Source organism: Diabrotica undecimpunctata, chromosome 8 (assembly GCF_040954645.1).
Source record: "Diabrotica undecimpunctata isolate CICGRU chromosome 8, icDiaUnde3, whole genome shotgun sequence".
NCBI classification, from domain to species: Eukaryota; Metazoa; Arthropoda; class Insecta; order Coleoptera; family Chrysomelidae; genus Diabrotica; species Diabrotica undecimpunctata.
The window spans coordinates 33,292,490-33,316,845 of record NC_092810.1 but is presented as its reverse complement, the minus strand read 5'-3'; the positions used below and the strand labels follow the sequence as shown (position 1 = coordinate 33,316,845).

The 24,356-nt window shown below is 33.4% G+C and overlaps 1 protein-coding gene across 1 annotated transcript in view; it reads left to right on the top strand.

Annotated features, from left to right (window-relative positions):
* The window catches only part of LOC140448764 (soluble guanylate cyclase 89Db-like), a 135,565-nt gene that overhangs the window by 41,363 nt on the left and 69,846 nt on the right, over nucleotides 1–24,356 (top strand). The window contains exon 6 of the mRNA XM_072541879.1: nucleotides 8,540–8,808. Coding sequence (XP_072397980.1) covers nucleotides 8,540–8,808 — 269 coding nt within the window. The remainder of the gene's footprint in view (nucleotides 1–8,539; nucleotides 8,809–24,356) is intronic.

Below are 24,356 nucleotides of genomic sequence, written 5' to 3'. Positions count from 1 at the left end.
GACAAATACAAAGAAATAAACAAACACATAAAAAAGAGAATAAAAGAAGCCAAAGAAGCGTGGATTAAAAAACAGTGTGAAGAAATGGAAACCTATGAGGAAAAGTACGATGCGTTCAATATGCACAAAAAAGTAAAAGATATAACAGGAAGCATAAAGAAATGCCTAAAGAAATAGGTAAACTTAAAGACAAAGATGGAAATCTTATTGTAGATCTAGAGAGTAAAATAAAAAGATGGACAGAATACCTGAATGAATTATTTGAAGACGATAGAAACAACTTAACTCAGATAATCAATGCAACTGGGCCAGACATATTGAAAGAAGAAGTAGAATACGCAATAAGAAACGCTAAAAATGGAAAAGCAAATGGATCTGATGAAATTTCTACAGAACTGTTGAAGCTTTTGAATGATAAATCCGTAACCATAATATTACATCTATTCAATACAATATACAGTACTGGTATAATACCTCAAGAATGGTTGCTATCTACGTTTGTCACCATACCAAAGAAAACTAAGGCAATGCAATGTTCAGATCATCGAACAATCTCCTTGATGAGTCATCTGCTTAAAATATTTCTTAGAGTCATTCACAACCGAATCTATCAAAAGTTAGATATCGATATTAACGATACACAGATGGGAATCAGAAAAGGATTAGGTACAAGAGAAGCTCTCTTTGCCTTAAACGTCCTAACACAGAGAGATCTAGATGTTAACCAAGAGGTACACGTCTGCTTTATAGACTTTGAAAAGGCCTTTGACAAAGTACGCCACAATAAACTCAAAGAAATCCTGGAGAGTAAGAACCTCGACACCAGAGACATACAAATAATATTAAATCTGTACTGGAATCAGCGAGCTAATATAAAAATAAAAGATCAAACATCGGACGAAATAGAAATACGTAGAGGAGTACGACAGGGTTTTATATTGTCACCGCTCTTGTTTAATATCTACAGCGAACAATTATGCCAAGAATCTCTCTCACATGCAAACGAAGGGATAATAGTCAATGGAGAAGTTATCAATAACATTCGATATGCTGACGATACTGTGATAATGGCAAGAACAGCGGAACATCTACAACATCTAGTTGAAAGTATGAATGAGATATGTAATAACTACGGCATAAGGATGAACGTCAAAAAACCAAATATATGACCTTCAGTAAAAATCCAATATGTGACACTAGTAATGCAATAAACGATACCCAACTCGAAAAAGTAAGCGAATACAAATACTTGGGAACCCTCATCAATGAAACAGGTGAAGAAAATCACGAGATAAAAAGACGTATTGAAATTGCCAGGTCTACCTTTATAAAAATGAAAAAATTATTTTGTAATCGTGATATTAGTATTCAGCTACGAACTAGAATGTTAAAATGCTATGTATTCAGTACTTTGCTGTACGGTGTTGAGGCATGGACTCTTAAACAGAGAAATGTTAAAAATCTTGAAAGCTTTGAGATGTGGTGCTACCGCCGTATACTAAAAATAAGTTGGGTGGATAAAATTACAAATGAAGAGGTAATACGCAGAATAAATAACGATCCAGAAGGTATACCGAATATAAAAAAGAGAAAACTTGAATACTTAGGCCACCTGATGAGAGGACAAAAGTACACATTCCTACAAATTATAATGCAAGGAAAAATTCAAAGACGCAGAAATCTAGGCCATCTAGGCCAGGCAAAGAAAAAGAAGATCTTTAAATAGCTATTTTAAACTCCAGGAACTTTATAACGGTTTTATTAGCCTTAACAAGTTGCTTATGGTCATCTTTATATAGGATCCAAGAATTGGCAATCTCATGGTCAAATATGTGAAAAATCGTTTTGACTGTCCATTTCTTACTTCTAGCTCCCATTCGATAATAAATGATCCTCCTGTCAATTAAATCTATTCGCCCTATGGATTCGTTGCACCTTTTAACAATGTTTGGTCTAGGTACCTCGATATATCGGAAGTCTTTTTTGACCATCGCTTACATTCATCTGAAGGTTCTATTTGCAACGCAGTTGACGCTAGCATAACTGAATTCATATCATACCATTGGACTATGTTAATTTTTCCATCAGATCCTACATTTTGCTTAGAAAAACCACGACCTCATCGACTCATCACCTTATCCGATATTACATGAACTGCTTTGAGTATTCTGGATCTCATTATTGCACCAGTGAAAAAATATTTTTGTTTAACATGAACTTAAGTAAAGGTAAGGTGGTGAAATATCTATTAATGCATGTGTTCCTTCTAATAATCTCCGCAATAACTGCGGATGGATCAACACCCGAATTCTTAGCATCATCATCATTCTGCAGAAATGTGTTTTTCCCTTGAAAAATATCCAAGTCTAATATTAATCCTTTGGAAGTGACGCAGACACAATTTTTTAATCCTTCTGGATTAGGTTTATCCCGAACAAGTTTTTTCATGTTACACACGCTCGTAAAAGGTATCATTTGTTCGTCCACAGCAACCTCACTATATCTTGGAAGTATTAAGCAACTTCTTCGTATTCTTTCAACTAAAGGCTGGGTCTTAAATAATTTGTCAGTGTTTCTTTGATCTTAAGGCACTATCTTTTAGCGCCAATAACTACTTTTAAATTGCTTCTGATTTGAAAATATCTCTCACGTGTCATGGCTTGTGCAATACTGTTGACTTTTGTTGACTTAGTCCAAAACATTCTAATTTGTGGATACTTTAGACAGGACATAAGAATAGATATTCCAAAAATTAATTTCATCTCAGTAAGAGCAACGTTCAATAATATTAACGTTCCATCCTCTGGAATATCCTGTACGACGGGGTGTTGAGGATACAGATGCCAAGGGGATGTACTCTTGTAGCTTATGCCGATGATCTCGCACTGGTTGCGAAGGCGAGTCAGAAAACGGACATGGCTAATGCGGCTAACACAGCCCTGCTTCGCATTAGTAGGTGGATCAGAGAGAACGATCTACAGCTAGCGCCTCAGAAAACTGAGGTGTTAGTTCTCAAAAGGAGCCGGAAAAAATCTTCTCTTCGCTTTATAGTGGAAGGTGTGGCGGTTGCATCGGTTAAATCGATTAAGTATCTGGGAGTCTGGTTGTCGAAAGGAGTAAGGTTCACAGTACACATATAAAAGACGGTAAAGAAGGCGAACCGAAATCTGGAGGCGTTGATACGGCTGATGCCAAACATTGGAGGCCCAGGTAGCACCAAAAGAAAGGTGTTAAATGGAGTTTTTTAGTCGGTGGTAACCTACGCTGCCCCCGTGTGATGTAGTGTACTAAACGAAGTGTAGTCTTCGCAAAGGCAAATGCTCCTCAGGGTATTTAGCGCATATAGGACAGTTTCAAACAAGGCTCTATATTATGTCATTGGAGCGGTGATACCGTTCGTTTTGTTGTGCAAAGAGCGAGCGGGGGTGTATGCGAGGAGGATGGATGTAAATATAGATGAAAATGAGAGAGAAAGAACGATAGTAGACTGGCAGAGAGAATGGGCGAGTGATAGCGGAAAGGCAGGGTGGACGAAAAAGCTTATTCCCGATCTGAGGCCGTAGTGGGAATGTAAGTTTAGGAAACTAGACAGTTTCTGACTGAACATGGTAGTTTTGACACCTTCACAAATAGAATAGGCAAATCTGCCTCGGCAGACTGTACTGTTTGTAGGGTACCGGACGCTCCCGCCCACATTTTTAACTGCCAGAGATGGGCAAATGAGAGGGGGGATTTCGAGAGGCGAATGGGTTTCGGGCTGGATGAAAGAAACGTTGTAAACATAATGTTGAGAGGAGAGAAAGAATGACTAGAAGTACACTGTCTGATTTCTGGGGTGATTGAAGAAAAAGAAGCAGGAGGACAGAAGAGGAAATTGAGCCAGGTATCTGAAATTTATGGTTATGAAATTTATGGTTAATATTATTTATTAGTTTATGGCCTAACGTCTGAAACATTTTCTGATTTACGGTAACAGGTATGGTTATTTATAACTTTTTAGTTTTTTATTTTAGTTGTTCATTGAGTGGCAAGACCTCCTCTCTGGAACGGTGGTTAAGGTTTTAGCCGCAACATGGTTAATCCGGCACTACCCTGGGGTCTTCTGGCCTAGTATCCTACTCGGCCGAAAGATGCCAGGGTGTCTTGTTCCGTGACGTAGATGTCCAAAAAAGTTTTCCCCCACCGTTGCCTGTCAGAATTCAATGGATACCTTCTTAGACTCTTACTGGAATCTGACAATACCGCAATTAAAAAAAAGAGTAACGTTTAAAGGTTTTCCTCTTTCTTGCAAAAATTTAATATTTGTACAATTACAAAAATATTCTCAAAATCTGAATCATCAAAATAGATACCGACGTAGTTTTCAACTTTTCAATTTTGCCTCTCGTGGACTGTATCGACGCATCTAGTAAAGTCTACATTCTAAGGAATAAAAACACCCATTTTGTTTCATATATTTCGATTCTCAAGCGTTTTTTTTTCGTTTATTAATTGGCACGTTATCTAATTCATCTTTGGATGGTATTTTTGTGTCTTGTTCATCATCTGTATACTGAGCCAAATCTGATTACTGAAGCTGAAGCTTCATTTTGATCAAAGCAGTCTTCAGAGTTTTCAGAATCTGAAAGTCTATATCCGAATTTTTGACATTCAAGAAGTCTTTCATGGTCAACTTCGGGTCTTACATATTTTTTATTCCCAAACACAGCTAAAACAACAAAGGCTAATATAATATTTTTTATAAATTACTGTTTTATTTGGGAATTAAAGCTGCAACTGTAGTTTTAAATTGATTTATTGACGTTTCATGCATAATACTACATAATATTTTATGTGTGCCTAAAGACATGACGTCCATAAAAATGGACATCCCTGTTTTAGATAAAAAACAAACTCAAAATGGTTTGTTAAGACAACTACAAACACACATAAATATATTTATAATATCATATTTTATTCGACTAAGCAACATCTAGGTTAATATTCTACTAAAATTAGCTACTTACCGTCAATTGTTTTTCTACAACTGCCCGACATGTTTGTCACATGCGATTAACAGGTTTACTAAAATTAACAGCATTAGCATTAAAACGTGCTCTCTGCAATACGGCGCGCTGTTGTCAGGTTCACTAGTATGTAATTACGATAGACCGTGAGACTAGGCGCTGTAAATTTAGTTCTTGCCAACAAAATATATAATACGTAAATGTCCATTTAATTGGACATCAGGTCTCAGAAGTTTAATATGCTGCTCTTAATGTTAGTCTATTAAACTATTATTGGTTCTGGTAAGAAGATGATTAGCACTACACTTTTTGTTTGCTCACACTAGATCACTAGGCACTGTACGTTTTAGCCTATGCATTGTACGCATCTGCATCAAATTCCTTGCTAGGTGATTTGGGTGTTCCTGCAATCGGTCATTATCTTTTTTTATTCGATATGTCATTTCTTCCTTTACATAAGTTATTTCTGCATCTCAATGTATGGCGCTGTTGGTGATATACCATGGTATATTTTAAATCATCCTTAGTATTTTGGATTAGTTCTCTTCCTAGGTTGCCTGTCCGTTCCGAACGTTGGCGATCATTTCGGCTATGATGACTTTGTTGGTTGCTATACGAAATAGAAGTGTTGATGTCTTTCTATACCATGCTCACAGGCAATTTACATTAGCAAGTTAGGATATTCTTCTTCGTCCTGGGGCCCTTTTTCCTTCAATTTTACCGTGCAAAATGCATTGTAGTAGCTCTATCGCATCTGCCTTGATTTCTCATTATATGTCCCAAGTACTGCAGCTAGCGGCTCTTCACGATGCTGACCAAATCCGCAGTTGTGTTGATCCTACGCAGTACTTCTTCATTGGTGACTTTGTCTGTCCATGGTATCTTGAGGATCCTTCTGTATGACCATAGCTCAAAAGCCTGAAGTTTTGATAGAGTTTCCGCCTTTAATATCCACGTTTCTGCTCCGTACAGAAGCACTGAGTACACATAACATTTAAGGAGCCTTATTTTTGTTTCTAGGGTGAGGTCATGGCTCTTGAACACAGAACTCATAGTCAAAAATGCACTTTTTGCCTTTCAGATGCGACATTTAATCTCTTGGGTATTGTCCTACGACTCATTAATTATAGTTCCCAAGTAGTTGGATTAGTACCTTTGTATAATTTCTATATTAGAATTTGCAGCTCTTTCCACAGTTCTATCCCACAAGTCCATGCTAGCTTTTACACCGCTATGTATACTGATACTGAAGAGGCGAATGGTGTAATGAAAGCAATTCTCACATCGTATCAGGATAACTACCCAATAAAAACTAAGACGAATAACAAGAATAACGTCTTGGTTGAGCAAGAAACTAGAAAAACTAAGAAAAGAAGTAAAAAGGCTATCGAACAGGGAAATATACAGAAAAACTCTTACATAATAGATACCAGAAAGAAGGCAATATTAGTATTGCAAAGAGTGCAAAAATTTATTTGTGTAGAAATCAAAGACTTACATTTTTGCTTACTGATAAGCAAAATAGTGATTTCAACATTCTGATCGCTATGCAAAAGTAGTCTTAGCGTTATAGAAGTTAAAACTCAAAGAATTCAGAGGTGCTTTGTTGCTTTGAACTTTAGTTGATAGAATAACATGCACATTTTGCGAAATTTTAAGAGAAGTTAAAGCAACTTAAAGATTTACATTTGTTAAAGTACCTTCCAAAGGTATGTTTTAGTTTCAGATTGTACCCACAGTTGCAAAACATAGGTTTATTGGTTAGAGTTCTATCAGCTACTTTATATACCACCAGTTTATTTCACAAGGGTTATACATTTTTTTTAATTTCAATCCAAATTGTTTGATGTTGTTAAGGAATATTCTTCAGGTTTGTCTTTTGTTCAAGTATATCTACAAATACTTGGATTAAGGAGGATTTTACCAATATAGTGCAAAAAGTGAGATTCTTTCTCTGTATTTTGTCAAAGTAGCCTGCACTGATTTCATTTTATTAACTATAATTCTCCTTTTTGATGTTCAACTCATTCATTTTCTTACTCCTTCCATCCACGTTTTCTTCGGTTATCCTTTCTTCTGTCCTCCTGTAGGTGTCCATCTTCCTTTATTTTATCCTCTTTCTTCTAGAAATCCTTAGCTATCGCCTCATTCTATCTTTGTTTGGTTTCTCTCTGTTTATCGCCATGTTTCACATCCTTTTAATAGCATACTATTTATCATGTTGAGGTATTTCTGTTACTAATTCTGCAAGGAATTAAAAAACTATGTCAAGTACCCCTTTTTGTGGTATAGTTTTTATTATAATGACTTATTTTTTTACATATTCATACCTTATATTCATACCTTAAAGTATTCGCTACCCCCTCCCCTTTCCATCGATACCTTGCACGTTGTTGTACGTTGAGCCGTTTAGACGTTACAAGCTTAGTGTTCTTTTGGCAATGCCGCTATCTTTGTTTTTGCTTCAACGTATTCGTTACCCCCTCCCCTTTCCGACGATACCTTGCACGTCACGATCGGACGAGCCGTTTCACCCCCACCACAAAATGAGCCAAAAATGACCAGAATGGACCTTAGCCATATCTTATGGGATTTAACATGGGAAAGTACGCCGAACTGTTGCTGCCCTTTTACTTAAAGTCGCTATGAAAGACACCTTAGCTTGAAAAGTACCCAAAAAACGATAGCTGGGATGGCTGGGTCATCTGCAAATTTTGCTGTAAAGGTTAGAGATTTCTTAGGCAACAGCTTTAGAAAAAAATGGATGGTTTAAGGTGGATTCAAATTTTTGTACACAAGATCACTAGATATATACTGTATATTATATACTCTGAACATGAATTTATGTATGATATTTTCGTCGAAATTTAGACAGTTATAATTAGGTCAGGAAATGAAGCACTAAAAAGCACTAAACTTGCCAATTTTTTGCATTCGATTTATGTGCGTGTCAGGAAAGTTTGTGAACAAAATTATATTCGTGTTCAGCAACCTCGTTAACCGTCAAGTAATAAAATTAAACTCATACCTGTCGATATTTACTTGTTGCAATCGTTGCAAATTTTTCATTTTCCATGTACTTTGGAAATTCATTTTCCTTATGCACAAAATGAAATTTTCGTGTTACCACCATGAACTTTGTTTACAAACTTTCCTGTTACTTTCTCAATTCGCATGTAAAATGTTTCAACTGCGGAAAATTGGTAGGTTTAGTGCTTCGTCTCCTTGTCTAAATGCAGTCATCTTGTTGCTGAACATATTCAGTACCCTACACAATACACCCTATCAAACAATTATTCTATTAAACACCTTATTATTATCTTCACTTCATAACTGTTTAATTTTAACTTCCTTCAATATCACTGATAGAACCGAATTTTAAATAACAAAAAAGGTTTTTTGTTTGATACGTTTTCAACTACACATCCATAAAGACACATTTCAACGGGACATTATATATAAGAGGAAATTTAAATATAGTTTCTAGATGTACCTACTATAACAATAAAGTCTTAATATCCTTCCCCTTTTAGCTTCAATATTTAAAATCAGTTACGTTCGAGATCGAAGTGCTCCGTACAGAGCTGATGAAATCCAGACTGAGTAGCATACAGTCGTCTCCGAACGATATGGACACCTTGGGGGATGGCTTGTGTAATAGAGAGATAGAAATCGACGGTAAGAGCATATCTCCGTATTCCATGAGACGAGACAGCCAGCCGGGATTAAGGAATATCCTGCTGAAGGGACAAATGAAATATCTCAGCGACATCAAAGCGATCATTTATCTCTGCAGTCCTGTGTAAGTTTTTCGTTTTTATTTTGATATCTTTTGTTGTGTAGGTGTTTAATATTATATTGTATTATATCTAAAACATTTTACGTTGTTAAACTGAAGATTTAACAAAAAAAACTAAATTAAAGGGTTCTGAATTCACTCCGGAAATCGTTTCAAAAAAAGAATATACCTATTAAAAAGTCCCGAAGAATTGTTGCTGATTTGAATGCCGTTTTTTCTAAACTGAGACTATTTCATTAACTTTATTGCTCTTGAGACAATAAATCGTAAATTAAAAATATTGATAATTCAAATATTGTTAGAGGTAATGGATTTTCTAAAGAGCTATGACGTTGTAAATAGTTGCGTAGATCAAACTGGTAACGACGCACTGGAAGGCTAAAGGGAAAACTAAAAAAGTCCGACACATTTATAATAGCCCAGGCAAAGTGGGTTAAAAATAACATAATAACAAATAGCCAGAATTTAATTACAAAAGATAATTTAAAAGAAGATTAAAATTGTGATAAAATATAAAATTATAAATTTAATATACCTAAAACATATACAGTGTGTCGAAGGAAATTTAAAATTTTAGAACATCGGGGGATTTTATCTTCTCCTCCTGAAGTGTTTCTCATTGCCTGTTGGGGCAATACCTTCGATCTGGTTCTAATTATAATAAATAATTAATGTGTTACCTTAAGTTGGCGATCACACTTCTCGGATTACACTTTAAAAACACTTACAACTTGAAAAACTTTATTTTGCTTTAGTTAAACATTCTGTGGTGAAAGAATGAGCGAATTATTTTTAATTAATCAAATATTAAATAAATAATTATTTTTTTTAATATTTATTTAACTTGTTGGGGCAATACCTTCGATCTGGTTCTAATTATAATAAATAATTAATGTGTTACCTTAAGTTGGCGATCACACTTCTCGTATTACACTTTAAAAAACACTTACAACTTGAAAAACTTTATTTTGCTTTAGTTTAACATTCTGTGGTGAAAAGATGAGCGAATTATTTTTAATTAATCAAATATGACAGTGACAATGACTGATGTTTTTTTCTAATTTAAATTTTTTTAATTTTAAAACTTACAATGGACCATATCTCACGAATAAAAGCTGATATAGAAAAATGCTTGAAACCGTTTCTAGGATAGTAACGGGGAACTAAAATGACATGAAATAAAACTCACCCCCATCAACCCCCTAGGCCCCAGCCACCACAACCAAAAAAGTTTAAATTGCAAACCTCTACTTGTGATATATCATAGAAAAGTCTATAAAAATGCTATCCAATGATATAAATAATAATTATACAGGGTGAAGCAATACTTTGGGAAAATTTAATGAAGTAAATGTTCAAAGTGGGTTCCGTTGTTTTGTAAACAATAATACAGCCTATTTTTAAATTCTGCACACAGTATCGATCGTTCCTTTGACCGAGTCAGTCGTTAATTTCGTTAAAGGCCGAGCCGGTTCCTAATTACTTGGTGTTTGGATTTAACTTTTTACGTATAGACAATAATTAAAAAGTGTAAACTGATAATTAATACGAAATAATATCGGTCCCCGATGGGGGACAAAAATAAAGGGACGTCTTTTATGACGACAGATACTGACATGAATAACAGTGAGTTAAGTGTTAATAATATTAATAATAAATCTAGCGAGGATAGTGATGTCCAGAAAACAGCGAAGCAGTTGGAACCGAAAACATTCAATCTCCTCTCAGATAAGTACAACGTACAAAATATTTGGGTATATATAGAAAGTACCGACAATAACAATTTAGGTAGATTGCATCCAATGACTGTTGGTCATATTCTTTTTAAAAAATTTAATCTTAAAAGCATTCTTGAAATTAAAAGTATAGGCCGAAACCGGATTAAAGTGTTATTAAAATCACTTCTAGAGGCAAATAATTTAGTAAAACATCCACTACTGAAATCAGAAAATTTAAGAGCATTTATACCGAACCATTTATTAGAAATTAAAGGGTTAATAAGAGACGTTGATACTCGTTATGATATCAACTATCTCATGGAAAATATCGAATCAGACTCACGCGTTACTAACATATATAGGTTAAATAGAAAAGTCCAAAAAGAAGACAAAACAGTCGAATTTGTACCTAAAAAATCTATTGTCGTTACTTTTGAGGGGAATATTTTACCAAATCGCGTAGCTTTTAATCGAGTTTTTTTCTCGGTTGAACAATTTGTAGGTAGAATAACCCAGTGTTACAAATGTTTGAGATATGGGCATGTATCTAAACAATGTAACAGTACTCAAGAAAGATGTATAAATTGCGGTGAGATTAAAGATGATAAACACAATTGTGATAAAAATTTAATTTTTTGTATACACTGTAAAAGCAGAGATCACGTATCTATCTCAAAAAAGTGTCCCTCTTATGACAATCAAAAAAAAATTAAAAATATAATGATAGAGCAAAAAACCTCATTTAAGGAAGCCAAAGAAATATCTGAAAATTCCTTATCCAGTTTAGTAAGTCACAATTCCTTTTCACCGCTAACAAATTATGACAAACATTTTCCAGAACTTCCTAACAACGATCGTATATCGTTATCTCATCCAAATCGTAATCAAATCTCTACAAATTTCAATGGCAATCAAAATAATTCCTTTTCCCAACAAACTCATGCGAGGGATAGACCTCCAACCAAAAAAAAAGAGAAAATCAAACTCTCCCACTATCCAATCACCTGTTCAAAAACCATTATTTCCATTCACCTTTGGACCTTCACAACCTTTGACAATAAATTCAAATAAACCAAACTACTCTAGTTTGGAAATCAAAAAAAGCAGTATAGCTAGCAATTTATCAATTTTTATCATGGACTTTATTAATAAAATAATTTCAAGTAACAACAGACAACCTGTTGATATTAACGTAATTACAAGTAGTATAGAACAAGTATTGGAGGATACTTTGAAAAACCAATAAAATTTAATCCTAAAATACGCAATTTAAATATAATGCAATGGAATGCACGTTCTGCTATAGCTAACAAAAATAGTCTGGTACAATTTCTTTTTGATAAAAATATTGACATTGCTCTTATAAGCGAAACTTGGTTTAAAAAAAATCAACAATATAGTTTTAGTGGTTACAATATAATACGCAATGACAGAAACGATGGCTATGCTGGTGTGGCAATTTTAGTACACAAATCTCTTCAATTTGTGGAACATAAGATCAATATAAATTACAATGAAAATATTTTAGTGTGTGCTGTACAAGTTAAATATGGAACTTTATCTTTAAATTTTGTATCTATTTATAAACCTCCAAAAATACAAACAATATATGAAGATTGGGTAAAAATTTTTGAGCAGTTTGATGGGCCTTTAATTATAGGTGGTGATTTTAATGCACACCACTCTATATGGGGCTGTCATAATAATGATACCACAGGATCACAACTAATAAATGTCGCAGATGATTTAAATTTAACTGTTTTAAACAATGGAGAACCTACGATTTTAAGACGTCCTGATCAACGGGATTCAGCTATTGATGTAACCTTCTGTTCACCTGAACTAGTTAACAAAACATCTTGGAATGTCATCTCTGATACCCTAGGATCAAATCACTATGTCATTTCTATAGAATTAATTTTTGCAATTAATGAAAATGAAATATCTCCTAAAAATAAATGGAATATTAAAAAAGCCAATTGGGCATTATATACCTCGACGATTCAGATTTTGCACGATACGAACAACAGTCACTCGGATAATCTAACTGAACAGTACTCCTTCTTCATTAATAATATAAATACGGCCGCAGAAGCAGCTATACCCCAATATAAACCTTATAAATGTAAACGGCACCCACCCCCTTGGTGGAATATTGATTGTGACAATATTATCAAACAACGAAAATTGGCTTTAATAAATTACAAAAAAAACACTAATTTTGAAAATTACGTTCAATACCAGGAGATCTCGGCTAGAACCAAAAAAACATTAAAAAATATAGCAAAGAAACATTGGATTGAATGGGTCTCTTCCCTGAATAAAAATACACCAGCTACAACTCTTTGGAATCAAGCTAGAAAAATTTACAGAAAACCAATATCAAAAATAAAATCTTTCGATCAAAAATGGATGGATGACTTTCTTATTAAAGTTGCACCACCAACTGCGAACCCTCAAAAATCCAGCTACATAGATTCAACCCCATCTGAAAAAAATCATTTTCTACTAAAACCTTTCACTTACAATGAACTAATTTTCGCTATAAATGATCGTAAAGATAATTGTCCAGGATACGATCATATCAAATACTCCATGCTTATTAACCTCCCAGAAGTAGCAAAACATTTTCTATTAGACTTTTTAAATCGAATCATTCAAGACAATTCTGAGGTAGATTTTTTTAAAGACATCATTGTTATTCCGATTCTAAAGCCTGCAAAAGATCCAAATTCAGCAGAATCTTATCGACCCATTTCTCTCTTTTCTTGTGTATTTAAAACTTTGGAACGGATGTTAAAACATAGACTAGAATGGTGGGCCCATACCAAAAAATTACTACCAGATAATCAGTTTGGATACAAACGAGGATGTGGAACTTTAGATGCACTAGCTACACTTGTAACGGACATACAGAGTAACTTTTCTAGAAATAACTATTTGCCTACTTTATCTCTAGATATAGAAGGTGCTTATGACAGTGTGTGTTTACCTCGATTAAAAGACAAAATGATCAATCAATTTCAAATACCCACAAATCTGGCACAAACCATAATTAATTTCTACACTAATAGACGCTTATACGTTAGAAACTATAAAAATGAATTTCTTGGACCACGTTATAATAGTTGGGGATTACCTCAGGGATCAGTCTTAAGCCCTTTTCTTTTTAATCTGTATACTGCCGATTTTCATAGTCTTAATATACCAAGTATCACTTACAAAACAATCCAATATGCTGATGACTTCCTAGTCTATACAGAAAGGAGTAAATATGAAACTTCCCTTACAATTTTAAGAAAATTACATGAACATTTCTCAAACTGGTTTTGTAAAAATGGTTTTAATTTATCTACTAATAAATCAAACGTGTGCATTTTTTCACGACATAATATTCCAAACATAAATACTATTTTATTAAATGGCCAAAGTTTAAATTTCTGTAAGTCAATAAAATATCTAGGTATGTTTCTAGATCAAAAGTTAACATGGAAAGTACACATCGATTATATGCTTGGCAAAAGCAATAAAGGTCTCAATTTTTTAAAATCAATTTCTAAAACTTGGTGGGGTGCTGACGTAGAAACAGCTTTGCTTTTTTACAAATCTTATATCAGATCCATTCTGGACTATGGATGTATACTTTATGGATCAGCAAGTAAACAAATTTTAAATAAAATTGATGTATTTCAACGGACTGTTCTACGTACTTGTATGGGAGCAATGAAGTCTACTCCAATAGCTCCATTGCATGTTGAAGCTTTAGAACCTCCTTTAAATTTTAGACGGGATTATCTAAGTGAAAAATTTGTAGTGAAAATTTCATATATCAACAATTCTTTATATTCTGGCATAAGCTCGCTAAATACCGAGGATCTAACAAACAGTTACTGGATTCATAAAAATTCACCAACCCTTTGCACGGCCTTTAGAGCCATGTGTAACAATAAGTATACCAACAGTATTAGCAACCTTGAGATTAACGACTATTTCGCATTTTTTAATGAAGCTGATATATACATACCAACATATTATAGTATTCCATCATTAGATTCATGCATCTTAAATTCTTACATAAAAAAATGGCCCATGGCAACTGTAATCTATACAGATGCATCCAAATCATCGGAAGGGACCGGATGTGCTTTCTACATTCCATCCAAGTCAATAGAAAAAATGTTCAAACTACCTCTCAATTGCTCAATTTTTAGTGCTGAAGCTTTTGCAATTCTTGAAGCCTTGAAATATTTCGACAGTTTAAACAATAATGCAGTTTTAATAATATCCGATTCATTATCAGTCTTATTATCTCTCAAAAATACAAAGTTACCCAATTATAATTCTAATCCTTTTATTTACCAAATTAAGAACATACTTGTTAACCTTAAAAATAAAAATAAAACTACGAATTTTATTTGGGTAAAGGCTCATGTTGGTATAAAACATAATGAACATGTTGATTACATTGCAAAAGCTGCAATAACCTCGACAGCTGAAATTTTACCAGATGAGAGAATTTGTGTTCCTGATGCTTTTCTCATCTCTAAAAGAAATCAAACAGATCGTTGGAATACCGCCTGGCAAACTTTTTGCGACCACTCAACAACACAATACGTGCATATACAACCACACATCCCTAATTCCAGATGGTTTAAGAATTTCAATACCGCTCGTAAATATACAACAACTTTAATAAGATTGAGATTTGGCCACGCTTGTTATCCTGTTCATCTTGCTCAAATCAAAATATATAATTCAGACTTATGCGAAACTTGTCAAGAACAAGGAGATCTTAACCATATCTTTTTTAAGTGTTCCAAATATCTTCAGCATTCAGGATCTCTTTTAAACAACTTGCAAACTCTAAAAATATTTCCTCCATATCAAATAAATAACCTTTTGGCTACTAATAATAAAAAAGTTTATGATTGTTTGATTAAATTTATACATAGTGCAAATGTGTGTCTGTAGTCAATCTCAGCTAAGCTCGTTAACCTTTGTTCTAACCCAATTGTTTATTTACCTTTCTGTCCGTGACCTATTGCTAGTAATGTCTTAAACAAATGTCCTGATGGGTCCCTGGACGAGAAGTGAGTATCCCTGTTGTTCCTTATATTTGTTTTTTCTTGATATAATTTTCTCTTTTTGTTTGATTCAGTTATAGGGATTTTATGAGGTTTTTTGACTCGAATAGATACACTTTTTGCACTAGCAATTAATAGTATAGATTATACACTGTATAATGTACACTTATGTATGCACTTAGGTGTATATGCATACACTTTTTTTTTCTTTAGTATTAATTATATCAGAATATTGATATTAGTAATTTTTCTTTTATTATATCTCAATATGTAATTGGCTAAATAGCTAAGTGCTAAAGCCACAAAAAAAAAAAAAAAAAAAAAAAAAATTCTGCACGAACTTTGGCAAATTTTGTTTTAGTAATAGCGCGGCATGCTTGCGTAATTCTTTCTCGCAATTCCTTAAGTGGCGCAGGTTGAGTTTTATAGACAACTGACGTGAAGTATCCCCATAGAAAAAAGTCAGGTGGCTGTAAGTCTGGTGACCTCGGTGGCCACTCAATAGGACCTCTTCTTTCAATCCATTTGTTCGGATAATTAGTATCTAACCAGTGACTAACTGGAGCTGCATAGTGAGGAGGTGCTCCATCTTTTTGGAAGTGCAGCAAATCTTCGTCTAGAGCTAGGTTGCCTTGATCGTCTCTTTGGTTCTGTAATTCATGTACGATTAAAGGTTCGATGATGTTTTCAGCACATCGAGATAAATGTCGCCACTTAAATGGCCTGGTATGAACAAGGGGCCAATTATAGCATCGCCCAATATTCCTGCCCAAACATTCAGTTTTTCAGGATATTGAGTGTGACCTACTCTGAATCTATGCGAGTACTCCAGTACCGACAGATTTGTTTATTTACATTCATCGCCTAGTTCTTGAAGAATTTGTGTTTTGTACGAGTGAAACTTATGTAATTTCAACATCTTTCTAACCGACTCATATGAAAGTCCTGTCATTGCAGATACTTGACGTGTTGATGCAGTTGGCTTAATTGCAAAATTTCCAAGGACCTCAATTTGGGATGCTTCATTCAGTAATCTTGGGGCATATAATATATATTGTGGGGGATCATCTCATTCTGTGTTTGGTTTTACAGTTTCTGGTATGACTTCGCTGTTTTTACCACTTTTCTCCATTCTTCTCTCTCTTTGATTGTCCTTTTTATATTTCTAATTAACATACTCCTTAACTCTTCTTCGACTCGTTGTCCCCATCTTAGTTTAGGTCTGCCTCTGGTTCTTTTACCTGGTGGTATCCATTCCGTTATAACTCTTAACAAGTTGCTCTTCTCTCTTCGCATTATGTGTCCATACCGTATAATTCTTTGTGTTTTTATTGCTCTAACTGTGTTCTCTTGACGAATTCATTCTTATATTTCGTAATTAATTCATTGTCTTGCATTCTCTTCGTATTCCCTGTTTGGTCCCAGTATTTTTCTGATAATCTTCCTCTCAAACACTTTAAATTGCTCTTCTTCTCTTTGCTGTTAATGTAAATGTTTTTGCAGCATATACTACTATTGGTCTTATGGTCGTGTTGTAGATATTTATTTTCTGTCTTTAATTTTACCGTTCAGTACTTTTTATGTTACATTCAGTAAATTAAATGCTCGGTAGTTTTTGCATATTCTATGGTTTCCTTGTTTTGGGATTATCACTATAATTCCCTTCTGCCATTTTTCAGGCATTATTTCTTTGCCCATTTATGCTATATTAGTTCATAAATCTTTCTTTATAGTACCTTTTCACCGTATTTTATAAGATCTGCACATATTCCGTCGTTTCCGCTGTTTTTCCGTTTTTAAGTTTGCATATTTTCTCTTTTACTTCTGTGCAGGTCAATTATTTTTCTTCTTTATCTTGTTCCGTGTTCGTTATTGTTTTTCTTTCTTCTTTTTTATCCGTTTCTTACCCCGTTTAGCTGTTTTAGCTTATATTAGCTGTCCGTTTTCAGTTAGCTATTTTGAAGTACTAGTACAATGATTTTGAGTTGTGTCTTTTGTTTTCTGTTTCTACCTTGTTTATAACGGCGGGCGAACTTTCGACACCAAATTGTCTTTGTACCTGGGGTAATCGAAGGCTCAAATTTTATTATAGGAAATTTCGACACCGCGGCGTAAAGCAGGTAGGTAGGTAATTAGCGGCGATGGACATTTGCACCCAAGCAGGACAAGCGGGTTTTCCCAATATTTATTGTCACGGCGGGGGGCGTGGCACTTGTGTACTTGTGACTAAATTATTTCAGTTGTAATTTATTTCTTGTTTGACGTTGACTTGTGCACGTATACGGATATTTAAAAAATGAGTTTGATAAAAAGTTCCCATGGTCGAGATTTATTAGTGGTGGAGAATCATTCGTTCTCGAAACAGAAAACTTTGTATATGGATGGTACATTTTACATACAGTACCAAATATTTTCTACAATTATTTACTATACATGGCATGGAAAATGGACATTATGTTCCTTTAGCATACTGTTTGTTAAAGGACAAATTGTCAATGACATACAAAAATTTATTTTCTTTATTAAGGTCTAAGATTTTTGAAACATTTCAATTATCATTAGAGCCAACTGAAATATTTGTGGACTTTGAAAAAGCAATTCACTGTGCTTTATTGTATATGTGGCCCAATGCAAAAATTAGTGGATGCAGTTTTCACTTACACCAAAACTGGTTTAAAAAAATTCAATCTTTGGGTTTGGTACAAGAATATAAGGATACAAATTCAGAAATTGGAAAATGGTTAAGGCATACGTTTGGTTTAACTTATTTAAATCCAGCAGAAGTTGAAGAATGCTTTCTTTATGATTTAATGTCATATAAACCTATAAACGCAACACTTGATATATATGCAGATTATTTACTGGAAAATTACATTTTCGATAGCGCTCTATTTCCACCACACATATGGTCTAATCAGAATCCGTCTATTGCGAGGACCACAAATGCCTGTGAATCCTTTCATTCGAGATTTAATTCTTCATTTTATTCAACACATCCTTCTATTTTTATTTTTATTGAAAAGTTAAAAGAATTTCAAGTAGACACTTATGTCAAAATAAATAGTTTACATATACCAGCAAAAATCAAAGATACTACTGTTAAGGCTAAATTGGCATTTTTGGAGAAAATGATGGATAAACTACGATCCCAACAAATACGTAGGTTAGATTTTATAAAAGCTGTATCTTATCATTCCTATAATAGCAAATCAATCATTGTATACAAGTATATTAACGGTAAAATGTACAAAAATTAGGTACTAGTTGTATTATATTTAGATAATATTATTATTATTAAGAAATAAAATGTACATTACTTTTATTAAAATAAATAAATTAATTAATTATGGTATTTTATTTATGTCGCTGCTATTTGGTGTCGAATATACCTGTAAGATAAAAACGGGAATTGGTGCTGGTGTCGAAAATTGCCATTAAATTTTAGTCGCTACCTGCTTAGTGTCGAAATTTCCTACGCCCGTTTATAATTTTGTTTACTTTTTGGTTTTTTTTATTTAAATAATTTTTTTGACTTTTGCTTTTGATCTTTGTATTTTTCTCGTTCCTCTACTTTGCTTGTGCTTAACCATTTCAATCTTGTTATATTCTTTTCTTTTACTGCTAATTTGCAATCATCGTCAAACTAATTATTTCTTCTTTCATTTTGCATTTTGCCAACCACTTTCTCTACTACATTGTTTATTGCTTGTTTAATTGTTTGCCACCGTTCCTCCATGTGTTGTTCTTTGAACTGCATCTCTGTATTGACTTCTTGTACAAATCTTCCTCTTACTTCTCTCTCTTTCAATTTATCTACGTCCCATTTTTTCTGTGCGTTTCGCCTTTCATTCTTTGTTGTTTTTATTTTATATTTATCGATTGTTTATGTTTCTTTTTTATCAGTACATTTGATTTCCCTCTAGACTTCCTGGTCTCATCCGTGTTATTTTGTGTTTCTCTTTGTGTTTATATCTCGTGCTACTTAACTCCATGTTTAATGCCGATGCTAAATTACATAGTCTTTTTTATTATTGTTTTTTGTGTCATGTATTGGGTTTCCACCTAAAACCTCTCTGAAGCAATTTTCTTTGCCTATTTGGGCATTGACATCTCCTACACTGACTAATATATATATATATATATATATATATATATATATATATATATATATATATATATATATATATATATACATTATATGACCTGGAAATCTAGAAATAATATCACCGACTTTCATAAATCCGATAAATACGGCAGCTTTTCCAACTTTCATAACGTTCCGTATTAAAACCCTAAAAGAAAGGGGCAAAGAAAACCGCAGAAAAAATTATCTTTCTATCTATTATCAAAAAAGTCATTTTCATAATGTCTTTTCTTATAGAAAGATAAAATTGTCGCGTCCTTCTCTGAAACTTTCATCATAAAAGAATAAAGCCAGCAATCTGACGCTATGTGTTATTTTATCATTAAATTAAGGGATTATTTGATAAATGCTCATAAAATATTAAATAGGATTTTATTTTATTGCAAACAAAAAGACGTGAAAAATGAACGGCACGCTTAGTGCTTAACTAAATACACCACCGAAGAAGATGCCCTCTTAGAGAAAAAAGACAGGCATTTATGTGGGGCAGAATATATATATATATGTTGGAAATATTTCGCCATTTATTTAATAGCTTCATCGGGAGTAACTGTAAAAAACAAACATTTCAAAACACTGACGTACACTTAGATTTACAATACTTACAGAAATTAAAAGATTATACACATAAATAAAATTGAATATTAAAATAACATTATTGCTGATGTAACTGTACATTTAATAAAATGCATGTTAAAATTTAAAATATCTTTGAGCCCGTTCGTTAACAATAAATAAGATGGAACAAGTAAAATTATTTCAAAATGCAAAAAATAACAATGTAAGAAAACATTAGAGGAATAGTATTTCTTTAATTAATCAATAAGGCTAGTTAGTATGATTAATCATTAAGGTGAGTGTAGTTTTAAATTTTGTTTAATATATTGCAATATATGCTGCTTAATTCCCCGTGTCTGTTTTATAATTTAAAGCTTGTTTATTTTTGTTAATGTGGTACATCTCCAAAAATAACCTACTTTTGTAATTTTCCGTCTGTGCCAAAATACGAGCATTGGTGTAGTCTAACAGATGACCGGTGTTTTTGTAGTGATCGACAACTGCACAAGAATTTTTTCCTAAGCGGCAATCACTTTTATGCTGTGTGATACGTTGTTTTAGCCACTGCGATGTATGGCCAATGTACCTTTTTTCACATCCTAGACACGGTATTTCATATACCAAATTACTCCTTTATAAGGTTGGTAGTGGGTCTTTAATTTTAGAAAAAAGTTGTTTGCTATTTATGGTATTGTATTTAGCTATATTAATATTGGAAACATCTTTAAATATGGATACGACAGACTGAGTTAGACCGTTAATAAAGGGGAGTTTTTTGTATTTGATTGACTCATTGTTTGAGTCAAGGACAGGACCATCATAGAAATTACTGCTGTAAATGAGTTTTTTTAAAATATGTTTAGGATAGCCGTTGTTTCGAAAAATTTTGTATAATGTGTTCAGATTTTTTTGTAACAAATTATCATCAACAATGGACATTACCCTGTAATGTCTATTTTACTTTAAAAGTTCAACAAAAAAAAGTTACCTGGATTTCAGTAAATGTTATTTTTTTTCTTTATAAATTTCTGGGGTTAGAACTGGATTTAGACTGCAAACACAAACAAACGCATCCCCAAACTACAAAGATAGTCTGAATTGGATTAGGATATTAGGACAAACAAAATGAGGCATTTACTTTCCCAGGAAACATATTTTGCTTTAGTTACTAGATTTTTGACTTCTCTGTTGATCTTGATGTATATATATATATATATATATATATATACCCCAGACGTTCATAATCGTCTCAAACCTTAACAGGGATTGAAATTGGTGACATATGGCCCTTCAATTTTCTGTATCGCGTTACGTCGTTTTACATTGATTGCATTAGATTGAAATGGATTGCAATAAATCAGTGCTTTGTTTGTCTTCATTGGAGAATCATTTCTAATTGAAGCTAAATGCCCGTTTAAAAATTTTCGTATCTTCGTATTTTCGAATATGAGCATTATTATCTGCTTTTGTCTGCATTATTATTATCTTTTGTATGTTTTTTGTTAATTTAGTTTTAAACGTTGAGTAAAGTTTACAATACATATTATAATAACATCGATAATATACTACATATTGAGTTGTAAGTTATGAACTATTAACACCTGTATTTCTTATAAACTCTATGTCATGTGTTGTATTTTAGAGAACTGATTCAACATTAGAAATATAAAGCGAAACGTCTTCGATAAACTAATGAAGTAGTTGACTTCTTTTTTTATTTGCCAACCTGAATGACCGAGTAAACCTCTGAATTCACTAGTTGAATACTTTTAAAATATAAATTGACGGTCGTAGTATTGTCACCATAGGAAGGTTAGGGCCTTCACAAAGAACAGCTCCATATCGGCTCCCTATTTGTTCTACAGAGAACTTCGGCCAGTCAATTCGAAGTTTCCTCTGCGTTTCCATCTCAGTTTGGTGGGTTGGTTTATTTCTCACAAAGAAAACTTGGTTTGGTGTTGAAAAGGTTCTAGCAAAAGAGTCTAAGGACAAGCAGGGAGCAAAGCTCCGTGAAGGAGGCTCCTAGGGTGTAGGAGACCCTACATGGGAGCCGGAGTGAATATGTGTTTTCCAAGTCCATCGGCCAATCATAAATTAAATAGAAGGTATATATAGGAGGTTATAAATTACGTTTCTCGACTTTTGTTCGTAATAAAAAAATAACAACCATCGCCGATTAACTACAAACTGGTTTTAAAGATGTTTAATGGCGCATTTAGATGCCATTTAAATTAGATAGCGTACTTCTGAAGAAGGACTGATAAAGGGGCAATGAAATGATATCATTCTTCTATTGTACTCGTAGATAAGTCTGAAATATTTGTTGACAGGCTCGCTTCTCAGCAAAGCGAAACATGTCATGTCTTAGTGTGAACGTAGTGTCTTGGTAAAGTTTGTTTATTAGTTTACTTTGAGCAACATATATTGGCAACATTTAAGGATGGTTTTTATTCAAAACCGTACAAAAATACACTCAACTACCTATTTGTTTAACAATTCTATCATCAATCGTTAATGCCATTTCTAAATACACTTTGACCATAACATCCTTCACTTAATTTCGAAAGTGATTACAAAACTTATTGTCCACTGTATCATAAATTTTATCGAGATTACCGTACACATCAATGAGAAACAGTCGATCTAAAACCACTCTATTCGGGAACGTGGCTTCGAGTGAAGTTCAGGATTACCGAGCTGTATAAAGTCCTTGAGGGTATCACGACTGCCAGTGATGATGATGAATGGGAGGTGTGTATTCAGCTAAGACAGCCATTATGTTGTCTACGAACAGGGGATGCTAAAACCGCTTATTAAATAAGAAGTGCCTATGAATTTTCATGAACGTTTCTTAAACGAAAGCAAGAGATTGATTGGTATATTAATATTTGTAGTACGTTTCAGAACAGTTAGTTATATTTATAGGGTTTAGAAGAACATAATATTACAAATAAATATATAAGATTAAAAGATTACTAACATATTAAATATAATCAAAGTCGCAGAAATAAATGTTATTGTCATATACTCCATACATTTTATTATTCAATATGTTTAATACAGGTGCAATATGAGTAAAGTTTGTTTAGCAGTAAATGGTTGACTTCAATTAGTACCGACTATAAACATCCTGGATTAACCGATAATAGTATAAAAGGCCCGGTTTCAGGCAACATTTAAATATGTTTCCTGCTAAAATTTGTCAATCTTCATTTCTTAATGTTGATTTAATTGCGTACAATTAAAACTCATTATAATTTCATTAATACAGATAAGGCTTATATTGACGAAACTGTGATGATAAGAGGGTTTTTTGAATTCAATGGTAGTGCGCAGCGGGTTTGCTAATTACCTTTTAAGTAGTTTTCAGGTATTTATATAATAAGTTTATGAAATTGAACACCAACCAGTATTTAAATACGAGTTCTTGATAAAATTTGTTTGTTTTTATGTATCACGGGAAGTGTTAAGTAGAATTACTAATTTTATTCATTATGTTTTCTATCATTATGTGGCGTCCATGGGATATTAATGATGGGATTTCTTCTAGTGTTCCGGTAAAAAAGAAATATTTATCTCTAGATGCAAAGCAAATTGTAAAAACTATATACAGTACCTTACTTAAAAGAGGACTTGACACAACTTCCGCTACGAGTGAAATATGCGATTTGACGAAAATACCTCTGACCACAGTAAAAAAAATTACATCAAATCCCATAGAAACAACAAAAAAAAACGTAAAGATTCCAGTTACACCAAATGGATGGACGAAGCCGATTAGGACTTGATACGTCGAAAAGTATATACCTTGTACGAAGAGCATCGCATACCTACATTAAGAGCTCTGAAGCAACGGCTCAATGTTGACGAAGCCCAAATAAGCTGTAGCCTCAGCTTATGGACAATTTTGAAATGTATGGGCTTTCGACATAGTATAATTGACAAAAGACAAGGAATTATGGAATCTCATAGATTACAAAAATGGCGTTATGAGTATAGAACTACGATAAGAAAATTCCGTTCTGAAAATCGTCCGATAATTTACCT